The 21,425-nt window shown below is 34.5% G+C and overlaps 1 protein-coding gene across 19 annotated transcripts in view; it reads right to left on the reverse strand.

Annotated features, from left to right (window-relative positions):
• SYNE1 (spectrin repeat containing nuclear envelope protein 1) overlaps positions 1-21,425 on the reverse strand; it is a 569,990-nt gene that overhangs the window by 287,335 nt on the left and 261,230 nt on the right. For all 19 annotated transcript variants that reach the window (XM_016428964.2, XM_056818948.1, XM_056818954.1 and 16 more), the window contains 10 exons: positions 20,852-21,031; positions 19,355-19,505; positions 18,799-18,957; positions 17,796-17,978; positions 16,232-16,333; positions 14,276-14,479; positions 11,981-12,188; positions 10,897-11,009; positions 9,615-9,820; positions 7,576-7,731 (listed from right to left, as the gene is read on the reverse strand). In XM_016428964.2, coding sequence (XP_016284450.1) covers positions 7,576-7,731; positions 9,615-9,820; positions 10,897-11,009; positions 11,981-12,188; positions 14,276-14,479; positions 16,232-16,333; positions 17,796-17,978; positions 18,799-18,957; positions 19,355-19,505; positions 20,852-21,031 — 1,662 coding nt within the window. The remainder of the gene's footprint in view (positions 1-7,575; positions 7,732-9,614; positions 9,821-10,896; positions 11,010-11,980; positions 12,189-14,275; positions 14,480-16,231; positions 16,334-17,795; positions 17,979-18,798; positions 18,958-19,354; positions 19,506-20,851; positions 21,032-21,425) is intronic.

Here is a 21,425-nt window from a genome sequence, read left to right on the forward strand (position 1 = left end):
CAAAAGTGACAGAACTATTGAGCTAATAAACAAGACTAGAAGCTGGTACTTTGAAAAAAGCAAACAAAATAGACAAAGTACTGGTCAATCTAATTTAAAAAAGGAAAGAAGAAAAGCAAATTAACAGCATCAAAGATGAAAAGGGGGACATCACCTCCAATGAAGAGGAAATTAAGGCAATCATTAAAAATTACTTTGCCCAATTATATGGCAATAAATATACCGATTTAGGTGATATGGATGAATGTATACAAAAATACAAACTGCCTAGACTAACAGAAGAAGAAATAGTTTTCTTAAATAATCCCATATCAGAAAAAGAAATCCAACAGGCCATCAAAGAACTTCCTAAGAAAAAACCCCCAGGGCCTGACGGATTCACCAGTGAATTCTATCAAACATTCAGAGAACAGTTAATCCCAATACTATACAAACTATTTGACATAATAAGCAGAGAGGGAGTTCTACCAAACTCCTTTTATGACACAAACATGGTACTAATTCCAAAGCCAGGCAGGCCAAAAACAGAAAGAAAATTATAGACCAATCTCCCTAATGAATATAGATGCAAAAATCTTAAATAGGATACTAGCAAACAGACTCCAGCAAGTGATCAAAAGGGTCATCCACCATGATCAAGTAGGATTCATACCAGGGATGCAGGGATGGTTCAATATTAGGAAAACCATCCACATAATTGACCACATCAACAAGCAAACCAACAAGAACCACATGATTATCTCAATAGATGCAGAAAAAACCTTTGATAAAATACAACACCCATTCCTACTAAAAAAACTACAAAGCATAGGAATAGAAGGGTCATTCCTAAAAATAATAAACAGTATATATCTAAAACCATCAGCTAATATCATCTGCAATGGGGATAAACTAAATCCATTCCCATTAAGATCAGGAGTGAAACAAGGATACCCATTATCACCTCTATTATTTGACATTGTATTAGAAACACTAGAAGTAGCAATTAGAGAAGAAAAAGAAATTGAAGGCATTAAAATAGGCAAAGAGGAGACCAAATTATCACTCTTTGCAGATGACATGATGGTCTACTTAAAGAATCCTAGAGATTCAACCAAAAAGCTAATCGAAATAATCAACAACTTTAGCAAAGTTGCAGGATACAAAATAAACCCATATAAGTCATCAGCATTTCTATATAATTCCAACACAGCTCAGCAGCAAGAACTAGAAAGAGAAATCCCATTCAAAATTACGTTAGACAAAATAAAATACTGAGGAATCTATATCCCGAGACAAACACAAGATCTATATGAACACAACTACAAAACACTTTCCACACAACTAAAACTAGAGTTGAACAATTGGAAGAACATTAACTGCTCATGGGTAGGATGAGCCAATATAATAAAAATGACCATCCTACCCAAACTCATCTATCTATTTAGTGCCATACCCATGGAACTTCCAAAAATTTATTTTACTGATTTAGAAAAAACCATAACAAAGTTCATTTGGAAGAACAAAAGATCATGGATATCCAGGGAAATAATGAAAAAAAAAATACAAAGGAAGGTGGTCTTGCAGTCCCAGATCTAAAGCAGCAGTCATCAAAACAATTTGGTACTGGCTAAGAGACAGAAAGGAGGATCAGTGGAATAGACTGGGGGCAAGCAACCTCAGCAAGACAGTATATGACAAACCCAAAGATCCCAGCTTTTGGGACAAAAATCCACTATTTCATAAAAACTGCTGGGAAAATTGGAGGACAGTGTGGGAAAGATTAGGTTTAGATCAACACCTCACACCCTACACCAAGATAAATTCAAAATAGGTGAATGACTTGAGCATAAAGAAGGAAACTATAAGAAAATTAGGTGAACACAGAATAGTATACATGTCAGACCTTTGGGAAGGGAAAGACTTCAAAACCAAGTAAGAATTAGAAAGAGTTACAAAATGCAAAATAAATAATCTGGATTACATCAAATTAAAAAGTTTTTGTACAAACAAAACCAATGTAACCAAAATCAGAAGGGTAGCAACAAATTGGGAAACAATCTTCATAAAAACCTCTGACAAGGTTTATTCACTCAAATTTATAAAGAACTAAATCAATTGTACAAAAAATCAAGCCATTCTCCAATTGACAAATGGGCAAGGGACATGAACAGGCAGTTCGCAGCCAAAGAAATCAAAACTATTAATAAGCACATGAAAAAGTGCTCTACATCTCTTATAATCAGAGAGATGCAAATCAAAACAACTCTGAGGTATCACCTCACACCTAGCAGATTGGCTAACATGACAGCAAAGGAAAGTAATGAATGCTGGAGGGGATGTGGCGAAGTCGGGACACTAATCCATTGCTGGTGGAGTTGTGAATTGATCCAACCATTCTGGAGGGCAATTTGGAACTATGCCCAAAGGGTGATAAAAGACTGTCTGCCCTTTGATCCAGCTATAGCACTGCTGGGCTTGTACCCCAAAGAGATAATAAGGAAAAAGACTTGTACAAGAATTTTCATAGCTGCACTCTTTGTGGTGGCCAAAAATTGGAAAACGAGGGGATGCCCGTCAATTGGGGAATGGCTGAACAAATTGTGGTATATGTTGGTGATGGAATACTATTGTGCTAAAAGGAATAATAAAGTGGAGGAATTCCATGGAGAATTCCATGGAGACTGGAACCTCCAGGAAGTGATGCAGAGCAAAAGGAGCAGAACCAGGAGAACATTGTACACAGAGACTGATACATTGTGGTACAATCGAAGGTGATGGACTTCTCCATTAGTGTCAATGCATTGTCCCTGAACAATCTGCAGGGATCTAAAAAATACTATCCACAAGCAGAGGATAAACTGTGGGAGTAAAAACACAGATGAAAAGCAACTGCTTGACTACAGGGTTGGAGGGGATAAGACTGAGGAGAGACTCTAAATGAACACTATAATGCAAATTCCAACAACAGGGAAATGGGTTCAAGTCAAGAACACATGTGATAACCAGTGGAATCATGTGTCGGCTATGGGAGAGGGAAAGGTGGTGGGAGGGGGGGAAGGGAGGAAAAGAAAATGATCTTTGTTTCCAGTGAATAATGTATGGAAATGACCAAATAAAATAATGTTTAAAAAAAAAAAACATCAGGAGGGGCAGCTGAGTGACTCAGTGGATTGAGAGTCAGGCTTAGAGATGGGAAGACCTAGTTTCAAATTTGGTCTCAGACACTTCCCAACTGTGTGACCCTGGGCAAGTTACCTAACCCCCATCACCTAGCCCAGGGTCCCCAAACTTTTTACACAGGGGGCCAGGTCGTTGTCCCTCAGACCACTGGTGGCCCAGACTATTAAAAACAAAACAAAAAAAAAAACCAAACAAAAAAATTGGAACAAATCTGTATAGCCCTGTCTAGGATAGTAGAGGCTGCAGCACTGGCTGTGACAGGTCTGTCACACCTTGCACAGGTCCATTACTGCCACCACTATACCAGGCAGCAGTATGCACAGTGTGGAATCCTCTCTCCCATATCACGTTCACTATGCTGATGTCTTCCATTGTGCAGCCACATAATCCTTTGTGTGACGCCTTGTTCTCGTTCAGTTACTCTCAGAACAAGGCGTCATGCAAAGGATTATGTCACTGGAACTGTAAATGAGCGGCACCACGTTTTGCAGCTCCACCATACATAGTGCTCCTCTCACTGACCACCAATAAAAGTGGTGCCCCTTCCAGAAGTGTGGTGGAGGCTGGATAAATGGCCTCAGGAGGCTGCATGTGGCCCGGGCTGTAGTTTGGGGACCCCCATTGTCTAGCCCTTACCACTCTTCTGCCTTGGAAACAATACACAGTATTGATTCTAAGACAGAAGGTAAGGGTTTAAAAAAAAACACACACACCTTACCTTCTCTCTTAGAATTGATACTAAGTATTGGGTCCAAGACAGAAGAGTGGCAAGGGACTGGCAATTGAAATGAAGTGAGTTGCCCAATGTCACACAACTAGGAAATGTCTGTGGCCAGATTTGAACCCAGGATCTCCAGGCCTGATTCTAAGGTTTCTCCACTGAAACACTTAGATGCCCCTTTAAATGATTTTTTTCCAAGGGTCCTACAGCTAGTCAAGTGTCTGAGGTCGGATTTGACCTCCTCTTTTTTATTCCAAGCTCAAACACTCTATTCCCTTTAACACCTTGCTACTGCTCCTCAAAGCTCAACACTACTAACAATAACAAGAAGTATTTATTAAAAGTTTACTATGTGCCAGGCACTGTGCTCACATCTGGGCATAAAAAGAAAGGCAAAAATAATGTCCCGCCCTTGAGTTTATAGTCTAATAGAGGAGAGTTAAATAACAATGTACATATAATAATAACAATAATAATGGCAACAAAACTAGCTTTTACACATTTCTTAAAAGCTCATAAATACTTTTTTATATATTGCCTCATTTGATCCTCACAGTAGTCCTGGAGGCAGATACTATCATCATCTCAATTTTATTTATTTGTTTGTTTGTTTATTTATTTTCAAATCCTTACCTTCCATCTTAGAATCAATACTGGATATTGGTTCTAAGGCAGAAGGGTTAGGCAATGAGGGTTGAGTGACTTGCCTAGGGTCAAACAGCTGGAAGTGTCTGAGGTCAGATTTGAACCCAGGACCTCTCATTTCTGGGCCTGACTCTCAATCCACTGAGCTACCCAGCTGCCCCCTCATCTCCATTTTATAGATGAGAAAACTGAGTCTGGGAGAAGTTAAATACTTGTCTAGGGTCACCTAACTAGTATTCTAAGGGTAGATTTAAATTCTAGTCCTTAGGAATCAGAGTCTATATTGCTCCTCCTATCTGTGCCATACATAGCAGACACACACAATATAAATGATAGTCTCTGAAGGAAAGGAACTTGTAGCTGTAGAACTGGGAAAGGCCACTGACAGGAGAAGAGGCAGTGGATTTGACCTGAGTCTCAAAGAAGAAAATAAACAGATAAAAGGAGAGGAAAGAGAATTATTTCAGACAACAGCATACCTTTGATCATTCTTTAAATGTGATGTCTAGATAACATGACTAACTTGTTTTCTAGCCTAATTATGTTACTTCAGGAGAAGTAATGGTATTTCTAAATCCAGATAATGAGCCATTAAGTAATTGGACTCTCTGCTATTTGATATTAGATCTACACACAGGGTATCCCTACAGATAACTCTGTGTACATATATTTGGGCCAGTTAATTTGGCTGTTTACAGTAGAGTATTAATTTAATAAAAACTATAAGGGTTATTTTCATAGGAAACAAGGCAAGAGAGAAGAGGTGGATTAACATAAGGCCATTGATACTACTAAAAACAAAACAAAAAAGAAAAAAAAAACCCAAACCCCCCCAAATCAAAAAACTTAAAGTAAAGAGCAATGTGTCAATATTTACTAAACTCATTTAACTTGTATAGTACTGTATAGTGCTATGTGGATTATAAAGACCTATACAATATGAACCCAGTTATTAAGAATTGTGCAATCTACTGCAGGAGAAAAGGAATAACTGAAGAGAGGAATGTGACTATGTAGAAAAAGCATAGGATTGGGAAGCAGAGGATCTTAGTAAAAATTCTAGTAAGTGACTTTGGGTCTCAGTTTTCTCATCTGTAGAATGAAAGGGTTGAACTGGATGGCTTCTGAGGTCTTTTCCATCTCTAATCTATGGTCCCATCATAATAATAATTGATTGTTTTATAGATGTAGAAATTGAAGATCCAAGAGGCTGTTACTTGCTCATGATCCCATAGCTAGTAAGTATCAAAAACAAGATTTGAACCCAGCATAAAATAACTCAGCTCTATCCACTTGAGAAGATTTTTCAATACATTGAATTATTTCTGCTTCTGAGTTTTGAATTGGGTTTCAGATTTGTCCCTTGATCTCCTTACTTTTCCTTTGTTCCTAAGAAATTCACAGAATGCTCCTCTATAAGAGTATCTTCCATTGTAGAGCGACAAAAGAGTGAGATCATGGGTTTTCTTTTGCCCAGTAAATAGAAATCAGCTTAGGCCAGGTGTGTCTGTAAGTAGCAGGACAGTCCTTAAATCTCTCATTGAAAAGTTGACCAAAGTCACTTCTAAACAGGCAGAATTTGATTTCTTTCTAGAGGTTGGAATCATAGATTCTGGCATACTGTTTTCCACCATCAATCAAGAAATTAGGGAGGGACTGAGAGAATTAATTATGGCACTTCATTGGCTATTCCTCAATTAAAAATATCTCGGGGTATCTAGGGGAGAGCTTCTAAAACTATATTTAATGATGCTCATGAGATAATTTCTTTGTCTTTGATCACCGAGAGAGATCATCAATTTATTGATTATTGCTAGCCTAGTAAGCAAATCCATTTCCTTACCCAGAAGCCAGTCTCTTAGAATTTTTAATCATTACTCCCTAAATTATATTAACTCTCTAGGCAATAATAGTTAAATAGTAAAAAATACAGGGCTATGCATAAATGAACAATAAAGGACAAAAACACCCAATGTACCATACCGTGTGTTCAGAGAAGGGAGAGATTTCTCTAGGGCAGAATGGTCAAGGCAAAATCTTTCTAAAATTCTAGAAAATAGTTGACCAAGTTAACCAGATGGAAAAACAGGATGCAGGCAGGGGAACCAGTGAGCAACGAATATAAGGATTGTAAAGCTGTATAAGATGTGTGTGAAATATTAAGGATAGAAACTTTTTTGGCTAATGGGGAAAGTTTAATGTTAAGAAATAATGAGAGATTTTAGAAATAGTGATGAAATTTATGTGGAGAAGATTATAAAGGAGTTTGAATAAAATCAAAAGGATTTTAGAAAGATTACTTTTCTTCAAAGAACAATTTCAAATATCATATTGTTAAAATGGGAATTGCTATCACCTCTTAGCCTCAGTTTTCTCATTTATAAAACAGGAATAATAACCACATTTGCCTCCTAGGGTGGTTATGAAGATCAAATGAGATCAATTTGTGCATGTTAAAACACTACATAAATGTTATTGTTGTTATAATTCATAATTATTAATATTAATGAATATTCATAAAACATAATGTTATGGATTCCACAAAGAGATGAAATGACATACTCAGGGCCATATCACTAATAGGCATCAGAGCTAGGGCTTGAAGCCAGGTCTTCCTGCCTCAAGTCTTGCTCTCCACCTACTATGCCATGTTTTCTTTCATAAAGCACAATATAATTCATTATAATTACAACTTGATATATTTAAAGCATTTCATTCTTTTCAAAGCACTTTCACATTTTTTTATCTCACTAAATCCTCATAACAAACCTGAAATATGTGAGGTTGGGTATTATTATACCCCTTTTCCAGATAGGGAAATCAATACCCTGAGAGTTCAGGTTACATGTCTAAGGTCACTGAGAATATCATAGTCCAGACAAGAATTTAGATCTCCTGATCTAACACAATCTGAAGTGTTTTCAACTATACCACAATGACATTAAGGATAGCTTGTAAAATATACTTGGATCTTACACCTATGCAACCAGACAAATGAGAAAACAAAATCCCACAGTGTATGGCACAAACACATTTTCCCATTGTACCTTGCAGCTAACAGTTCCCCCAGAAACATTTCAATTTTATGAACTTCATTTTTCTTCTCAGGAATATGCTGTTTGTACTCTCCAAAATTTTCTGTGCTTAATCTTTCTTCCATTTCATGAATCCACAGACTAAGTTTCTTGTGCTGATCTTCAAAACTATAGGATTAAGAAAATAGTATTTTAGAAAAATAAATTATTTGGTTTTTACCATTTTATTCTGTAATATTTACTTGTATCTGCTGTAATGAGTTCTTATGATGATTTAAATTATGAAAAGCAGGAAATTAAGTATTTATGTAACTCCAAATTAAGGAATGAAAGAATTTTAGAGTTATAAGGGATCTCAAAATCTATCTCATCTAATCCATACTTATAATGGGTATAAAGATATGAGAATGGGAAAAGAATCAACAAGTATGACCTCTGCTTGCAGATCTCCAATTAAAGGAAACTACCTTTCCAGGCAGCCAACTCGGTATGATCTGGAGAAATCTATTAAAACTAGAGAAAATGTTTTAAGAACAGTTTTGTCGAAAGTATAGTACAATTGAATCTAGGCTAAGTCATCTAGTGATATACTTTTATTTTACACAGGAGGAAAGTGAGGCCCTCAGAGGGGAAGCAATTTGCTGATGGCTACAAAGCTAAAAATTATTGTAGGAAGGGGACAGCTAGATGGCACAGTGGAAGCACCAGACCTGGAGTTGTGATGACCAGGGTTCAAATCTGACCTCAGATACTTCCTGGCTGTGTGACCTTGGACAAGTTATTTAAATCCAATTGCCCATTCCTTATTGTTCTTCTATCTTAGAACTGATATTAAGACAGGAAATAGGGGTTACAAAATACTGGAGGAGAGCTGAGATTTGAACCCACGGGCCTCTGACTCTAAATTCACTATTTTTTTACTGTCTCCCATTAATTATTGGTGTCAAATATGTTAAAATTTAAAAGAAAAATAAATTACTATGTAGAAATGATCAGAAATGAGCCACTTATTATGAACACAGCAAGAACAGATGGTGGTTCATGAAGTCAAAAGTTGAAGGCAGAAATAGGGGCTTATTACCAATAAGGTTCAATTACCTAGTCATTATGGAATCTGCTAGAAATCCCAGTAGGAGGAAAGACAAATAGCACTGAATAGGAAGGAGGAGATGAATGAAGAGGTAGAAATGCAGGGGAAGAGGAGGAGATGTAAGAACTGGACTTAATATTTGAACTTTAATGGAGAGGAAGCTATTGGAATCTCAACTTGGCTGCAGTCATCTAGACACTCCACAAGTTGCCCAAGACTTCAAGAAGAAAGTGGGACCAGTTCCTACACATCAGGTCTTCTGGCATTTTTTGGAGATATTTGTTCTATCCTATATATTCTTATCTTAATCCAGGGTAAATGGGGCTTTATATCAAGCTTAATGGATTCTAACTGAAATAAAATGAATTTGAGACATGGTATTTGTTATCAGAACCAGTGGATGGAGGTAGTGATATTTTCAACCAATGGCCAAAATATTTAAGTAACGATTTGTAAAATACCTCCCCCCCCACAAAAACAAAAACAAAAACAAAAACAAAAACAAAAACCCAAACCTCTGCAATTGGAAGACAGAAGAGTTGTTTAGTGACAATTATAATAACCCCATGCCAACTATAAACACATAATTACACACAAAAGTAACCTTTATATACCTATGCCACTCACATTCACTAATAAACTTTGCAACACTGAGCCAAGAAATGACTTTAGAAGTATAGAACAAGTTATTATCCTAGTGTAAACTAACTCTTAATTAAGACTAATTAAATAATTAAGAATATGTTTGGAATATAATTTCCTTGAAGACAGAAACTCTTTTTCCCCCCTTTGTATACTTAGCATTTAGCAGAACGCTGGCTTTACAGTAGAAAAAAAATAATGCTTATTGACTGGTTGAATCAAATAAGCATTCCTCTTTTTTAAAATCATAATTTTGAATCCTCTTTTTTCATTCACAATGATCCCCTTTCCTAAAGTTCTGTCACTCAGAATAGCTTACCTTCCAAGTTCTGTAGCACAGCCCTGAAGAGCTTGTTTGTTTTTAAGGCACTCCTTAAGGAAAGCTTGAAATTCTTCATTAGCTTTTGTAATCTGCTCCTGAATACTACTCACAATTTGTTTAGATAAATAAGCATATAAATCCTCTCCTTCCTGAGTCACTGCATCAAGTTTATTCTGGCCATCACTGACTGAGTCCAAAATGCCCTGTTTAAAAAAAGAAAAAGACAACAATACACATAATCTTTCTTGATTTCATCAAGAGAGTCCTACAAGTATGGTTCACAATTCTTTTTCTCTTCTGGAACTACCACGGCATCCTTTCTTTCCCTAATCCCAAATCTAGCATATAGTTTTGGACTACATATGGTTTTATGTTGCTTTTAATTTCAATTCAAGTATATAATATTGACCCAACTAGACTGGAAACTCTAAAAAGAGTATACAATCTGCTTCTTTTATTTATCCCTCCACCTTTTAATCACCCTCTGTCCTATAGCAAACAGATCTGTGACCTTATCAGTACTGGAGTTTCTTCTGCTAATGCAAATTGCAGCCCATTCATGCTTCCCCATCTAGTGCATGTCCTTTCAAAAGTTTGCCAAAGGGGGTCCTTTCTTATTTTTTGGAAGATCTTCCTCAGTTTTCCCTATGGTATTAATAAGTCATCTACTAGTAAATCAATCTGGCTATCCATCAGTTATCCCTCATTCTCACCAAATGATCAGTTAGTTTTCTGCCATATAATTCTTTCATGGTGGCCTTACTATAAGCTTAATAAATGTATTTTTAAAAATATTTTAGTTAAATAGCCTAGGATGATGTCAAAACATAGAATCAATTTTCTGATTCTCTGAAACAAGTTAAAAATAATGACATAACAGAGAATAGGAAATAGTGTGTCTACACATATTTGAAATGGTTTTTATTTTTCTTGCTTTCTCAATGGGTGGGAGTGAGGATGGGAAGCGTGGGGGGGGTTGGAATGGAAAATTAAAAAAATCAAATTGAAAAAAGTTTAAAAAGAAATAGTGTGTCTCATGGATTCTTTCACGTGTCCTTTGTGTGAGGCCCATTGCCTCTTAAATTAAATACTATAACCTATGTTAGAAGGGGAGGGAAAAAAAGATGGGAGAAGACAGAAGCATATAGTCAACAATGAAAGAGTTGACTCTGAGATTCTATTTTTGTAGTTCCATTTTGAATTGGAAGCACCCTGTATTACCAGCCTGTCAGGAAGAACACATTCATTCACCAACTTTTGATGCCCAAGGGGTCAATACCTGTAGATTCTGTAGTTTTGCCTCTATGACTTTGCTGTCCCCAGATCTATCTGATGATTCTCGCACTGCTATTTTCACACCAGAAAACCATGCTTGGAATGCCTGCATAGACTCTTTTGAAAAAGACCAAAGAGTAAAAATAAATGTTAAGACAGGAAACAAGCTTCTAAACATTACCATAGTTAATTTAAATGTGACCATCAAGTTATTTTCCTTTACATTTTATATTTCTTCTAGTGAAATGTAACATTTGGTATCATAAGAACATTCTGCAATAAAAATAAGAGAAATGGTTGCTATAATCATTATTAAGTATTATAATGGTGAGAAATGATTGTAAATGAATGAACAGCAAGTTACACTTTTAGAATGAAATATATTATTTCTTGTCATGGCTCGTTTCTATTGAAAGAAAGAAGAAAACATTTTTGTTGAAAAATGGAAACAGATAAAAAAAAAACTGTACCTTGAACTGTATGGTAGTTATTTCTGTCTTGTAAAAAGCAAATCTCAAATTCTCCAAAAGTGGCTGGAGAATGTTCTCCGTATATTTATACAGTAACGAGAAAGAACATTTCCCCTTTCTGTCATGCTTGGGCATATTGCCATTATGACGCATTAGAACACAACCAAACTGTATATAGCCTGGAGGCAGAACTCATGTTACACATCAATGGCGATTTTCTAGCTCATCCAGGGCTATAGCTTCCCCATAAATTTCCTCTATTGATTTTACTATGGCAAAGGAGATTTGCAATGTATTCCCTTGGAAATGGAGGATGTTGACTTTATAGAAGGAACTCTTTTACTTGAATGCATGCTTTGTGGGATGGAAAGAGGCTGCTTCGACCTCCTCCATCAAAAGAGTATATTTTTTTCTGGCTCCTCAGGGTGAGTGGAATAACTGAGATCATGAGTTGTGCATGATTCATGACACGTATATTAAAAATTCAAAGAAACATAAAATTTCAAATGATGCCCCAGCAACCATTTTGCAAACATCCATTGGCAGTTTCTGAGGTATTTGGATCAGTCCCTTTCCTGTGAGCTAGCTGTCCCCTCTAACACCCAGAACACTGCTCACCAGTAAAGTGTTTTTCCAGAAAGTCCTGCAGGCTGGCTTGTGTTCTGGAGCCAAGATGGCTTACAGCTTCGTATTTCCTTATTAGGAGAGTGATTTTGCTGCCCAGGCTCTCCAGCTCAGCTGAATGGTACTTGCGACATAGACTGTTAAGATTTTCTTGTTGTGAATTGATGCTGCTCTGCTGACCTTGAAGCTCTTTTTGCATTTCCTAAAGATCAAAAGTAAGCTATAAAGGCTACACACACCAAGTGGGAATGAAAGTACTCTGAGACAGTCACATTTTCCCTTGATCCCACATATGATCTGATGTGCATATCTCAGCAGGTAAGAGGGCTGGCCAAGGCTAGGTTTACTGCTTTTGACAATTAAAAAAGAAATACAATAAAACAACTCACCTATATGGATTTAGACTAAAGAAAATTGGCCTCAAGAGCTAGCTACTGTGGTTAGTTAGAGAATTCTGTTATTGGATATCACCATTCCATATCTGCATCTCTGAATGTGCCAGGGATTTATGACACTTCATTTAATAGTCACAGGCTCTACTCCTAATCCCAGTCAAATTGGTTAGAGATGCTTGTCAGAAGCCTCATACGTCTGTGTGTGTTTATGTGTATAGCCATTGAAAGAATTTGTTTTGAATTTTTTTATGTGTATATATATATATTTTTTTTAAGAAGAAATTTATTTTTTTTTCAATGAGTTAGAGGATGAAGAGGAAATTTTATTTTTTACTTTTTAAACAGAGGAGTGAAGTTTGTTACAGATATGGAATACTACAAATACATTCAGATGAAATAATTTTATTATCAGTTTTACTTAATTGTTTTGCAAGAGATTGCTCAAGAAGTTGTAATAATCTGTAAATGCATGTAATGTAAAGAATACATAGATTACAGTTTTTTAAAAGGATAGAAAGCAACACTTACTAAATCCTTATAGTGTACTAGACACAGTGCTAGGCTCCAGGGTTATAAAGCTGACCCCAAGAAGCTTGTGTTTTATCAGGGGAGAGAACACACTCAAAATAAATATAAATTAATTATGGGGGAGAGAATGAATGAGCAGCTATAGGAGAGCACCCTGTTTCCCCTTACAGTCATTCTGTAATTCTATTCTAATTCTAATTCTCTATTAATTCATTCTATTAGATAGCACATTTAAACAAGAAAATGATAGACTTCCAAAAGTGATGACCTGCAATTTGTCTTTATAACATTGCACTTATAGAGCCATACAGTGCTTGGAAAGAGAGGGACCTTGGCATGTTAGAACAGCATCTTTCTGGGGATCAGGTAATCCAGGATATATCTATGACTTTGTGTCTATCATAGTCTTTCCCATATTATGTGATTGTTCCATTTGAGCTACTGGAGAGTGATTTATGAGAGTCGTGGCTTAGCAAAGACTAAAGTTTCTAATGTATGTCTTATAGATCTCTTCTGATTCAAACCTTCATACTGCCAATAGGGAAAGCTTGAGCACCAGCTTTAGTCTTATAAGGGATCCATCCTTAGAGAGTAACATGGTATAGATGAGCAATCTGTGACCCAGAAAGATCAAGATTTGCCCAGGATCACACAAATAGTAAATGGCAAAGTCAAATTTTGAAACGATGACTTTTAACTACTCCTAGATACTGTATAAGTGGAAATTTTCTACCTTTGAACTACATTCCCCAGAATTCCTTTTGTATTTCCCAGAATTCCTCTCTTCTCTCCACCACCTTGCATGGTCACGTTTTGCATATAGTTCACTGGAACACCACCTCTCTCTCTCTTTTCCTTTGTGTGTGACTGGTAAGGCTGATTTTGCTTAGGGTTTTTAACTTCAAGTTATTTTTAATAAACTTTATAAATATAATACTTGGAGTATTTTGGATATTAATTTTAAAATATACAATACTTAAATAATAAAGTGATATGGTTTAGAGGGTTGATGACAGATTCTGAAAGGCTCAGTCTCTTATAGAGACAAAAAATTAGTGACTATTAGCAGACTGAACAATGCTACATTTTCTCTACATTTGTCTGCGGTTTATTTGATTTGTATATTAACTCAGAGAAACCTTGAAGCTCTGACCAGAAGAATTTGACTTTTCAAGTGGCTCTTATTCTAGATAAGATCAATGGTTTGAGTAATTTGTTCTTCTGGTGCCTATCACTCACATATTTCCTCAAGACTTGGTTTATTATACTGGAAGTAATTGTAATTTGTAATGTAATAACTTTCCAATATGATTGTGTTATTAAATATGATTAAACAAGATAGATTAATGATAGATTCATCACTCACCTTTACTTTTTTTAAACTTTCACAATTCTGAGTTTGTGCACAGTTCAATAAAGATTCTTCAACTTTTGTAAGCCAAGCTTCAACTTCAATAACAAATTTTTCTAATTTCATTTTTTGGGCAGTAAAATCTTTCAGGGTTCCTTTTGCTATTTCAGTTACTTCTTTGGCATGCTCCAGTTTTTGCCTTAAATCTGTTTCTATGAACTAAAAGTAAAAAATAAAACAAACTGATATCATGGTTATTTGAGTATACTCCTGGTGCTCTCATTCCAATATATGTTGGAATGTTCACACATTTTCAGTGAATAGAGAAAAGATAGGCTTTATCATTGTATTTAGGCAATGAGACAGTTTTTATCAGGAGGTTTGTATAGTCATTTTTAGCATATTAAAGACATACACGTCTCTATATAAAATAAAAGAGGAACTCCTCAAAGATAGGAAGTGAGTAAAGAATTCAACAGTGCTGCTCCTTTTATGTGAGGGTATTCATGGTAGTGCTTTTAATGGTGAGATGTAAACCACATTCAGAAAGCATAAGAAGAAATAAATTCTGAATTTTACTGGTTCTCTTGGCTTCATATCTTTATTCTGACAATTTGTTTTTTTCACTTTTCAGTCCTGATTTGCTGACCTACCTTCTAACTCTGAGTTGGTTTTAACTTGTTTATTATTTAGAGTTTCCTTTACAGGAGTCTTTTAGAAACAAAATTCATAGAATTTAAAACCAAAAATAAAAGAAGAGTCTTTAATGGACTCCTTACAAGAATAAAACATTTGGCAAGCATAAAAAATAACAAAAGCAAAAAATAAGAATTTTATTGGTCACTAATTTATTTATGTGAAAATGGGAAAATTACTAGGAACAAATTGGAATTTTTAATAATTGATGAACTAGGAGAAATATGAATAGAAAGGATTATAAAAACTATTATATCTATGTTAGCCAGTCACTATATCTACTGAAATTTAAATTTAGGTCCAGTCTAAGGTGGTTAAGAAAGGTAAGAATATGATCAGTTGCCATGGAAGCTATATGCTGGGGCAAGCAAAGAAGTTCTGGAAAATTCACCATATATGCATTAAGTATATCTTTACAGAATAAGTATTTTACACATATTTGGTGAATTTAATATTATTGCATTAAATTGAGTTGGCATAGATCATAGTCTGAGTCTGGGATTTCTACAAGAAGGCATTGAGGCCTGAGGTTAGTGAATGGCACTCAGAAGCAGGAGTTCCTAACTTAGGGTATGTGAACTGGTTTTTAAAAAATAATTTAATAATTATATTTCAGTATAATTGATTTCCTCCTTAATTCTATCAATTGTATTTAATATATTTCAAAGTGTTATTCTGACAACTGATCTATAGGCTTCACCAGCCTCTAAAGGTATCCATGACACAAAAACAGTTAAAATCCCTAATTGAGGTATCAAGACAGAAGAGTGATAAGGACTAGGCAATAGGGGTTAAGTAACTTGCCCAGGATCACACAGCTAGGAAGAGTATGAGGCCAAATTTTAACCTAAGACCTTACAACACTAGACTTGGCTCTCTATTCACTGAGCCACCTACTTGCCACATATTTGCATATTTTCTCATAATTATTTTAAACTTGCAGAATAGCTTATTATATGATTTGTAAAGGCTTTATCTTATACTAAGGTCCTATCCCAAACCCCACAGTGATGTTAAAATAACGTTCACTTTTCTGAGACTATTTTGGCATTCTTAGTGTAATCTTTGACACTAGATATTGACAACATGGCCCTAGCCAAATCCAAGGACTCTTATATTTTAAACCCAATGCAAGATTTTTCTTGTTTCCTTGGCATTTTGATTTTCCACAACATTACCTAGTACAGTGACTTGATTATGATAGGGACTCTGGAACTACTTATTGACACCGTCATGATCATTATAACTATCTATCAGTATTAAAAGTCATCTCACCTGAAGATCTGGTGGTATTTCCTGATTTTTGGTTAGTGCTTTAAGATTCAAAATTTTTGAGTGAAGTTCTTGCAGTTTAAGTCCTTTGTTTTTAACTTCACCCTGTCCCCAAAAACAAAAATATGTTTATATACATTATATATATATGTGTGTGTGGAGAGAGAGAGAGAGAGAGAGAGAGAGAGAGAGAGAGAGAGAGAGAGAGAGAGAGAGATACAAGTAATCTATAATATACTTATTCTCACATTTGGAAGAACATAAATTCCTTAATTTTACTGAATTTTGAGATGTCTTTACTTAAATACACATGCAACATTATGCCATTGTTTTAAATATATTTTTCAAAGGCCATTTCTGTATAATGAAGAGAAGTCATTGTTTATGAGTCTGGAAAAACTGTTGTTATGAGCTTCCATGTAATGGAATGCAAGGCAGTCCATGTATTGATTTGTAATTTTATTATAGAACTCTCTTGCAAAAACTTAACTCAGACCAAAATTTTTTATTCAAAGGAGACTTTAAATAGTATAGTTTACTATGGAAGCCTCATTAAACTCTCAAAGCACCATTTCATTTTCAAAAGATAACAATATATAATGCCCACATTAATACATATACTACATATAATAAATATTTAATTTTTGGAAGTAAAATTTGAAAATTCATTATATTATACATTTAAATACATATGTATGTAAAAATATAGTATGAGCAAAGAGTAAAAGATGAAACTTTTCCAAAGCTATCTGTAAATTAGACACTTTACAATTTAATTATTTGAAGGCAATAAAGAACCATTTTTGGAATTTTTGGAATAACATGTTGGAATCCTACATAAATTTATACAAATACATCGTAGAAGTTGTAGGAAACTAGATTAAAGCTCAATGTTAGAAAAGGGTTGCTGATAATTCAATCTATCTATAAGTAGAATAGTTTGCAGAGGATTTAAAGCCTCTGCTTTCCTAAAATTCTTCCAGTAAAGCTTGAATGATCACTTGCCAGGATATTAGAGAGGAATGAGCTGGTTCTATGAATGGGTTAGAAGAACATCTAACTCAGAGTCAGGTTATTCTCTTGGAGAACCTTATGTTTTTAAGAAAATACATTAAATATTTTATGCCCTTTCAAGTGACTTCAAATATAGTTCTCCAAAATTCTTGTACTGTAGGGGGATGTTGAGAAAAGTTAGATTCATGATTAAGATTTTACAGTTATTTAGATTTGTAAAATACTGTTTTCCTCAAAGTTCCATAGCTTAAGAGGAGCATATGATCTTCGTAAGACTTCTTAACCTTGCTCAATGCATAATTAATCTTGGGATCAAACATAGCTATCAATTTTCTTTATTTCTCATTTCCTTTTTATTCATATTTTCCACCTTAAGGATAGATACAGGCAGGAAGATTCAACAAATGTAGTCAATGCAGTGATATTAAATTCAGAAAAAAACATGGAATGGTCATGATGCCCTTATGTAAGTGGTAAACTATTGAGATTAGAGAAAAAGAGATATTTTTCATTTTCCTTTCATAGTCCACATGAACAAGTTTGGTTCACTGACCTCAAATTCCTTAAGGAATGCTTCTGTTTTGAGGCTGCTACTGAGGTTGCTGATGTTTTCTGTTAGCTGTGGAATGGAACTATTTGCCCAACCATCAATTTCATCTCTACCTGAAAGCACATCTTCCCAAAGGGACAGGCTTACAGTAAGTCTATCCATGTTCTCTTCAATTTTTTCTGAAATCTGAGAGAAACAAGAAAATGTGTTGTCACTAAATATATGACAGTATCATCCCAAATTCCTTCTAAATAAGACTCCAAAACAGATGGCTCTCTAGTATTCAATATCTTTATTTATAATAAATATATTTTCCCAGCACGATTAATAAATAAAAGCACCAAAATCAATCTTACCTCTTACTAGATCCTACCTCTAACTAATCCTGAATAATTAGATTCTAGCTCTAATTATTCTTAATTCATAGGAATGGGTCACATGCTTTAATTTCATGTGCTATAAACAATTCTATAAAATGAGTACTACTATCCTAACAATAAAAGGCAGAGAGGCAATGTGGACACAGAGCTAGCCTTTAAGCCAGGAATATTTCATTTCAAGTTATGCCTCCAGTTGGGTTTTATTATTTATATATGTATATGTGAATACAAATATAGTGGTAGTCTCTCGGTGACCGAGAATGACAATTGTCTTTGTGCATTATCATCTATTGATGTACCCTCATGTTATATGTGATATATATATAGGAATAGATTTATATTTTTTCCTATTTGAAGGGAAGATATATTTATAAAGTCACAAATTCTCTGTGTTCCAGTTCCCAAGGTGAATTGTGAAGAGTTCAATGAAATCATAGATCTAGTCCTTAATCTTATGTGAAGAATAATTTACTTCTTTGGGAGTATTTTGGAGTCTTGCCATAATACTATGCATTGTAGGATAGGGTAGGTAGGGTAAGTAGGTAGGTAAGTAGGTTAGACTTTAGAGCTATGAGGGAAATTAATATTTCACAGTATTACTACAAAGAAAATGTGACTTTCCTTACATCTAGCCATCTATCCACAGTGCTATCCATGTCTGTTTTCACCAGAATGAAATTACTGCTTTGAGTTCTTTTCAGTTCAGATATCAAATGTTTTGCTTTACTTGTAAAGTCATCCAGTTCCTTTTGCTTCTCATTCATCTCATTCTTGACAGTTTCATGCTGTGAAGATAAAAATGTCTTAAAATTAAGAAAATTATCATTGTTTTAAAAATATACTCTTGTGTGTGTGTGTGTGTTGCTCACTAACATCTTTCTCTAAAAGTGTTGGCCCAAGTTTGGCTTCATATCTAGAAGATATTAATCCCAATAAACTGAGACGAGCATTTAACAACCTACTTCTGCCCACATAGTAGAATGATAGGTATTACACACTGCCACTTGAGGAGTTCTCCAGTATTCGAGAGTACAACATTTGTTAGAACAAAGTAGCCATGGAGTTCTCTAAAGTAGTGTCTAGCACTTCAAATGTAGAGGAGAATGTTGGCAACGAATTAACCCCATATGACAAAAAAATATGGAAGTGTCGACAAAATTCAAATATTGGTTAAATTATCACCTTAGATAAGGTCCATCTAATGTCTTCCTGATCCTTTACAGCAGATCTGGTTGTAGTCACATTGTTAGCATTCTCTAGGACTTTATATACAATGGATTTTAAATTCTGATATTCTCTCATCAAATCAATAAGTCCACAGCACTGACCTTGACTGAAATGGTAACAAAGAAAAAAAGAATTTGAAAAGTATCATTTTTAAAAGAAGAAGGCACAAGAGTACTATTACTTGCAATTAAGCCTAAGGAGTAGTCTCAAATTTATTGAAGAGAAAAATTAGGAAAGTGAGTGAAAACCATAACTTTGTCTATCTTCAGCTTCTATACTAGTCACGATGATGCTTCACATTTAATATCTGCATGTTAAAATATTTTTTCTTGACTGATGATTACACACCTTATTAAAACTCCCTTTGGTTCTTTGCCAGGAGATATAGGGAGTTCTGAATACTATCTAGATTTTTGATTTGCTGACCTTTATTCCTCCATTTAAAATTCTTTATTATTCTTTCTTGAAAGGGAAGGAGTAGGAACATATTGGGAGATGTAGGTTATATTAAAAAAAGAAAATATTGACAAAAGAAAGTGGAACTCTGAAGACTGGGGGAAAAGGGAAAATATGAGTATATATAAATCTATATGTGTATGTTTAATCATATGTATACCTATATTTATAGAGATACCTTATATATTATATTATAAATACTTAATATTCTTTACTTTAATTTTATATTTAATAATCCTCACTTTCAATTCTTCTTTAAGCTCCATCAAAGAGAGGGAAGGAGCCTAAGAAGGAAAAAAAGGAAGAGAGGGAAAATATAAATTAGTTTTTTAACTTTCTTTGAAATCTAATTTCTGAAATGGAGAAGAGAAAAATGAAGCTAAAAACTACTATTGAAGAAGCATATGCATTTTTAAAAAATACATTGAAAATAATATTTTAAGTATTATGATCTACAAGGATGGAACTAACTGTTTTATATTATTGTCTCATACTACACATGCTCATACTTCATGTTTATCTTTAAGTAACTATCTGTCTCTAAAACAGGACTTGGCAACTTATGGTACAAAGTCAAGGATACATTGCATGAAATTTTAAATAAAACATATGCTAGTTCCTGCCATGCTGCTTCCCTCTCCACCACTATTGTTTGCTAGAATCGTTCATTTCTTTACTTCTCCTATCATATGAACTGGAATGATGTTGCTACTTCTACCTTGAAGCTTCTAATAGTTTCATTCCCTATTCTCTTAACCTCTATGATGTTTAATGAAAAGTGATGAGGTTTTAGCAGACTTTTTTTTAAAGTTGCCAACTGACACCTTAAGACATTAGCTTTTATATAAATATGGTGTCTCAAGAATAAGTCAGCAGCCTGAAGAAATCTGTGAAAGAACATGCGATGGCCCAAATAGAAAAGACATTAAATTCCAATGTATATATTATTCACAGTAATATGCAAGGATTCAATTATGATAAAAATATTTTACTTACTTTTCATGAATTAGTTTCTTTGTGTCATCCCAGGTAGCTTCCAAACGATTTATCTCTTCATCAAATTCTGGTGCAAAAGTCACTTCTTTTTGAGCTATTTGTTTAGCTTTGTCCTTCAGCCACCACAATTCATGTTCATGAGAATTCAATTCATCTTCTAACTGATTAAAGGCTCTTAACCTACAAATGAAAATATTTATTTCTCTACTTTTAAAATTCCCAAATAGTTTATATTTAAATTAGTCATGATTTCATTGGTATGGATATTTCCATTTACCAATGTAACTCACAATCCCTTTAAGACTTAGTAAATAGTGTTTGAGGGCTAAGGTAGTGAAAAATAATTTGTCATCTCTAGCTAATCTGATAATAAAACTTCAGGTAAATTTATATAGGCAAAAGAATTCTTGTATTTCAAATTACTCATATTATTACTTTTATTCATTATGATAAATATCTAAACAATGAATTCATTTTAGCAAACATTTGTTTGGTATTTATCATGTGAAAGTTGAATCCATATAATAAAGACAAACCAAAAATTTTGCTGTTAATGAGAAAGCATAAAAAAAAG

Source organism: Monodelphis domestica, chromosome 2, assembly GCF_027887165.1.
Source record: "Monodelphis domestica isolate mMonDom1 chromosome 2, mMonDom1.pri, whole genome shotgun sequence".
NCBI lineage: Eukaryota > Metazoa > Chordata > Mammalia > Didelphimorphia > Didelphidae > Monodelphis > Monodelphis domestica.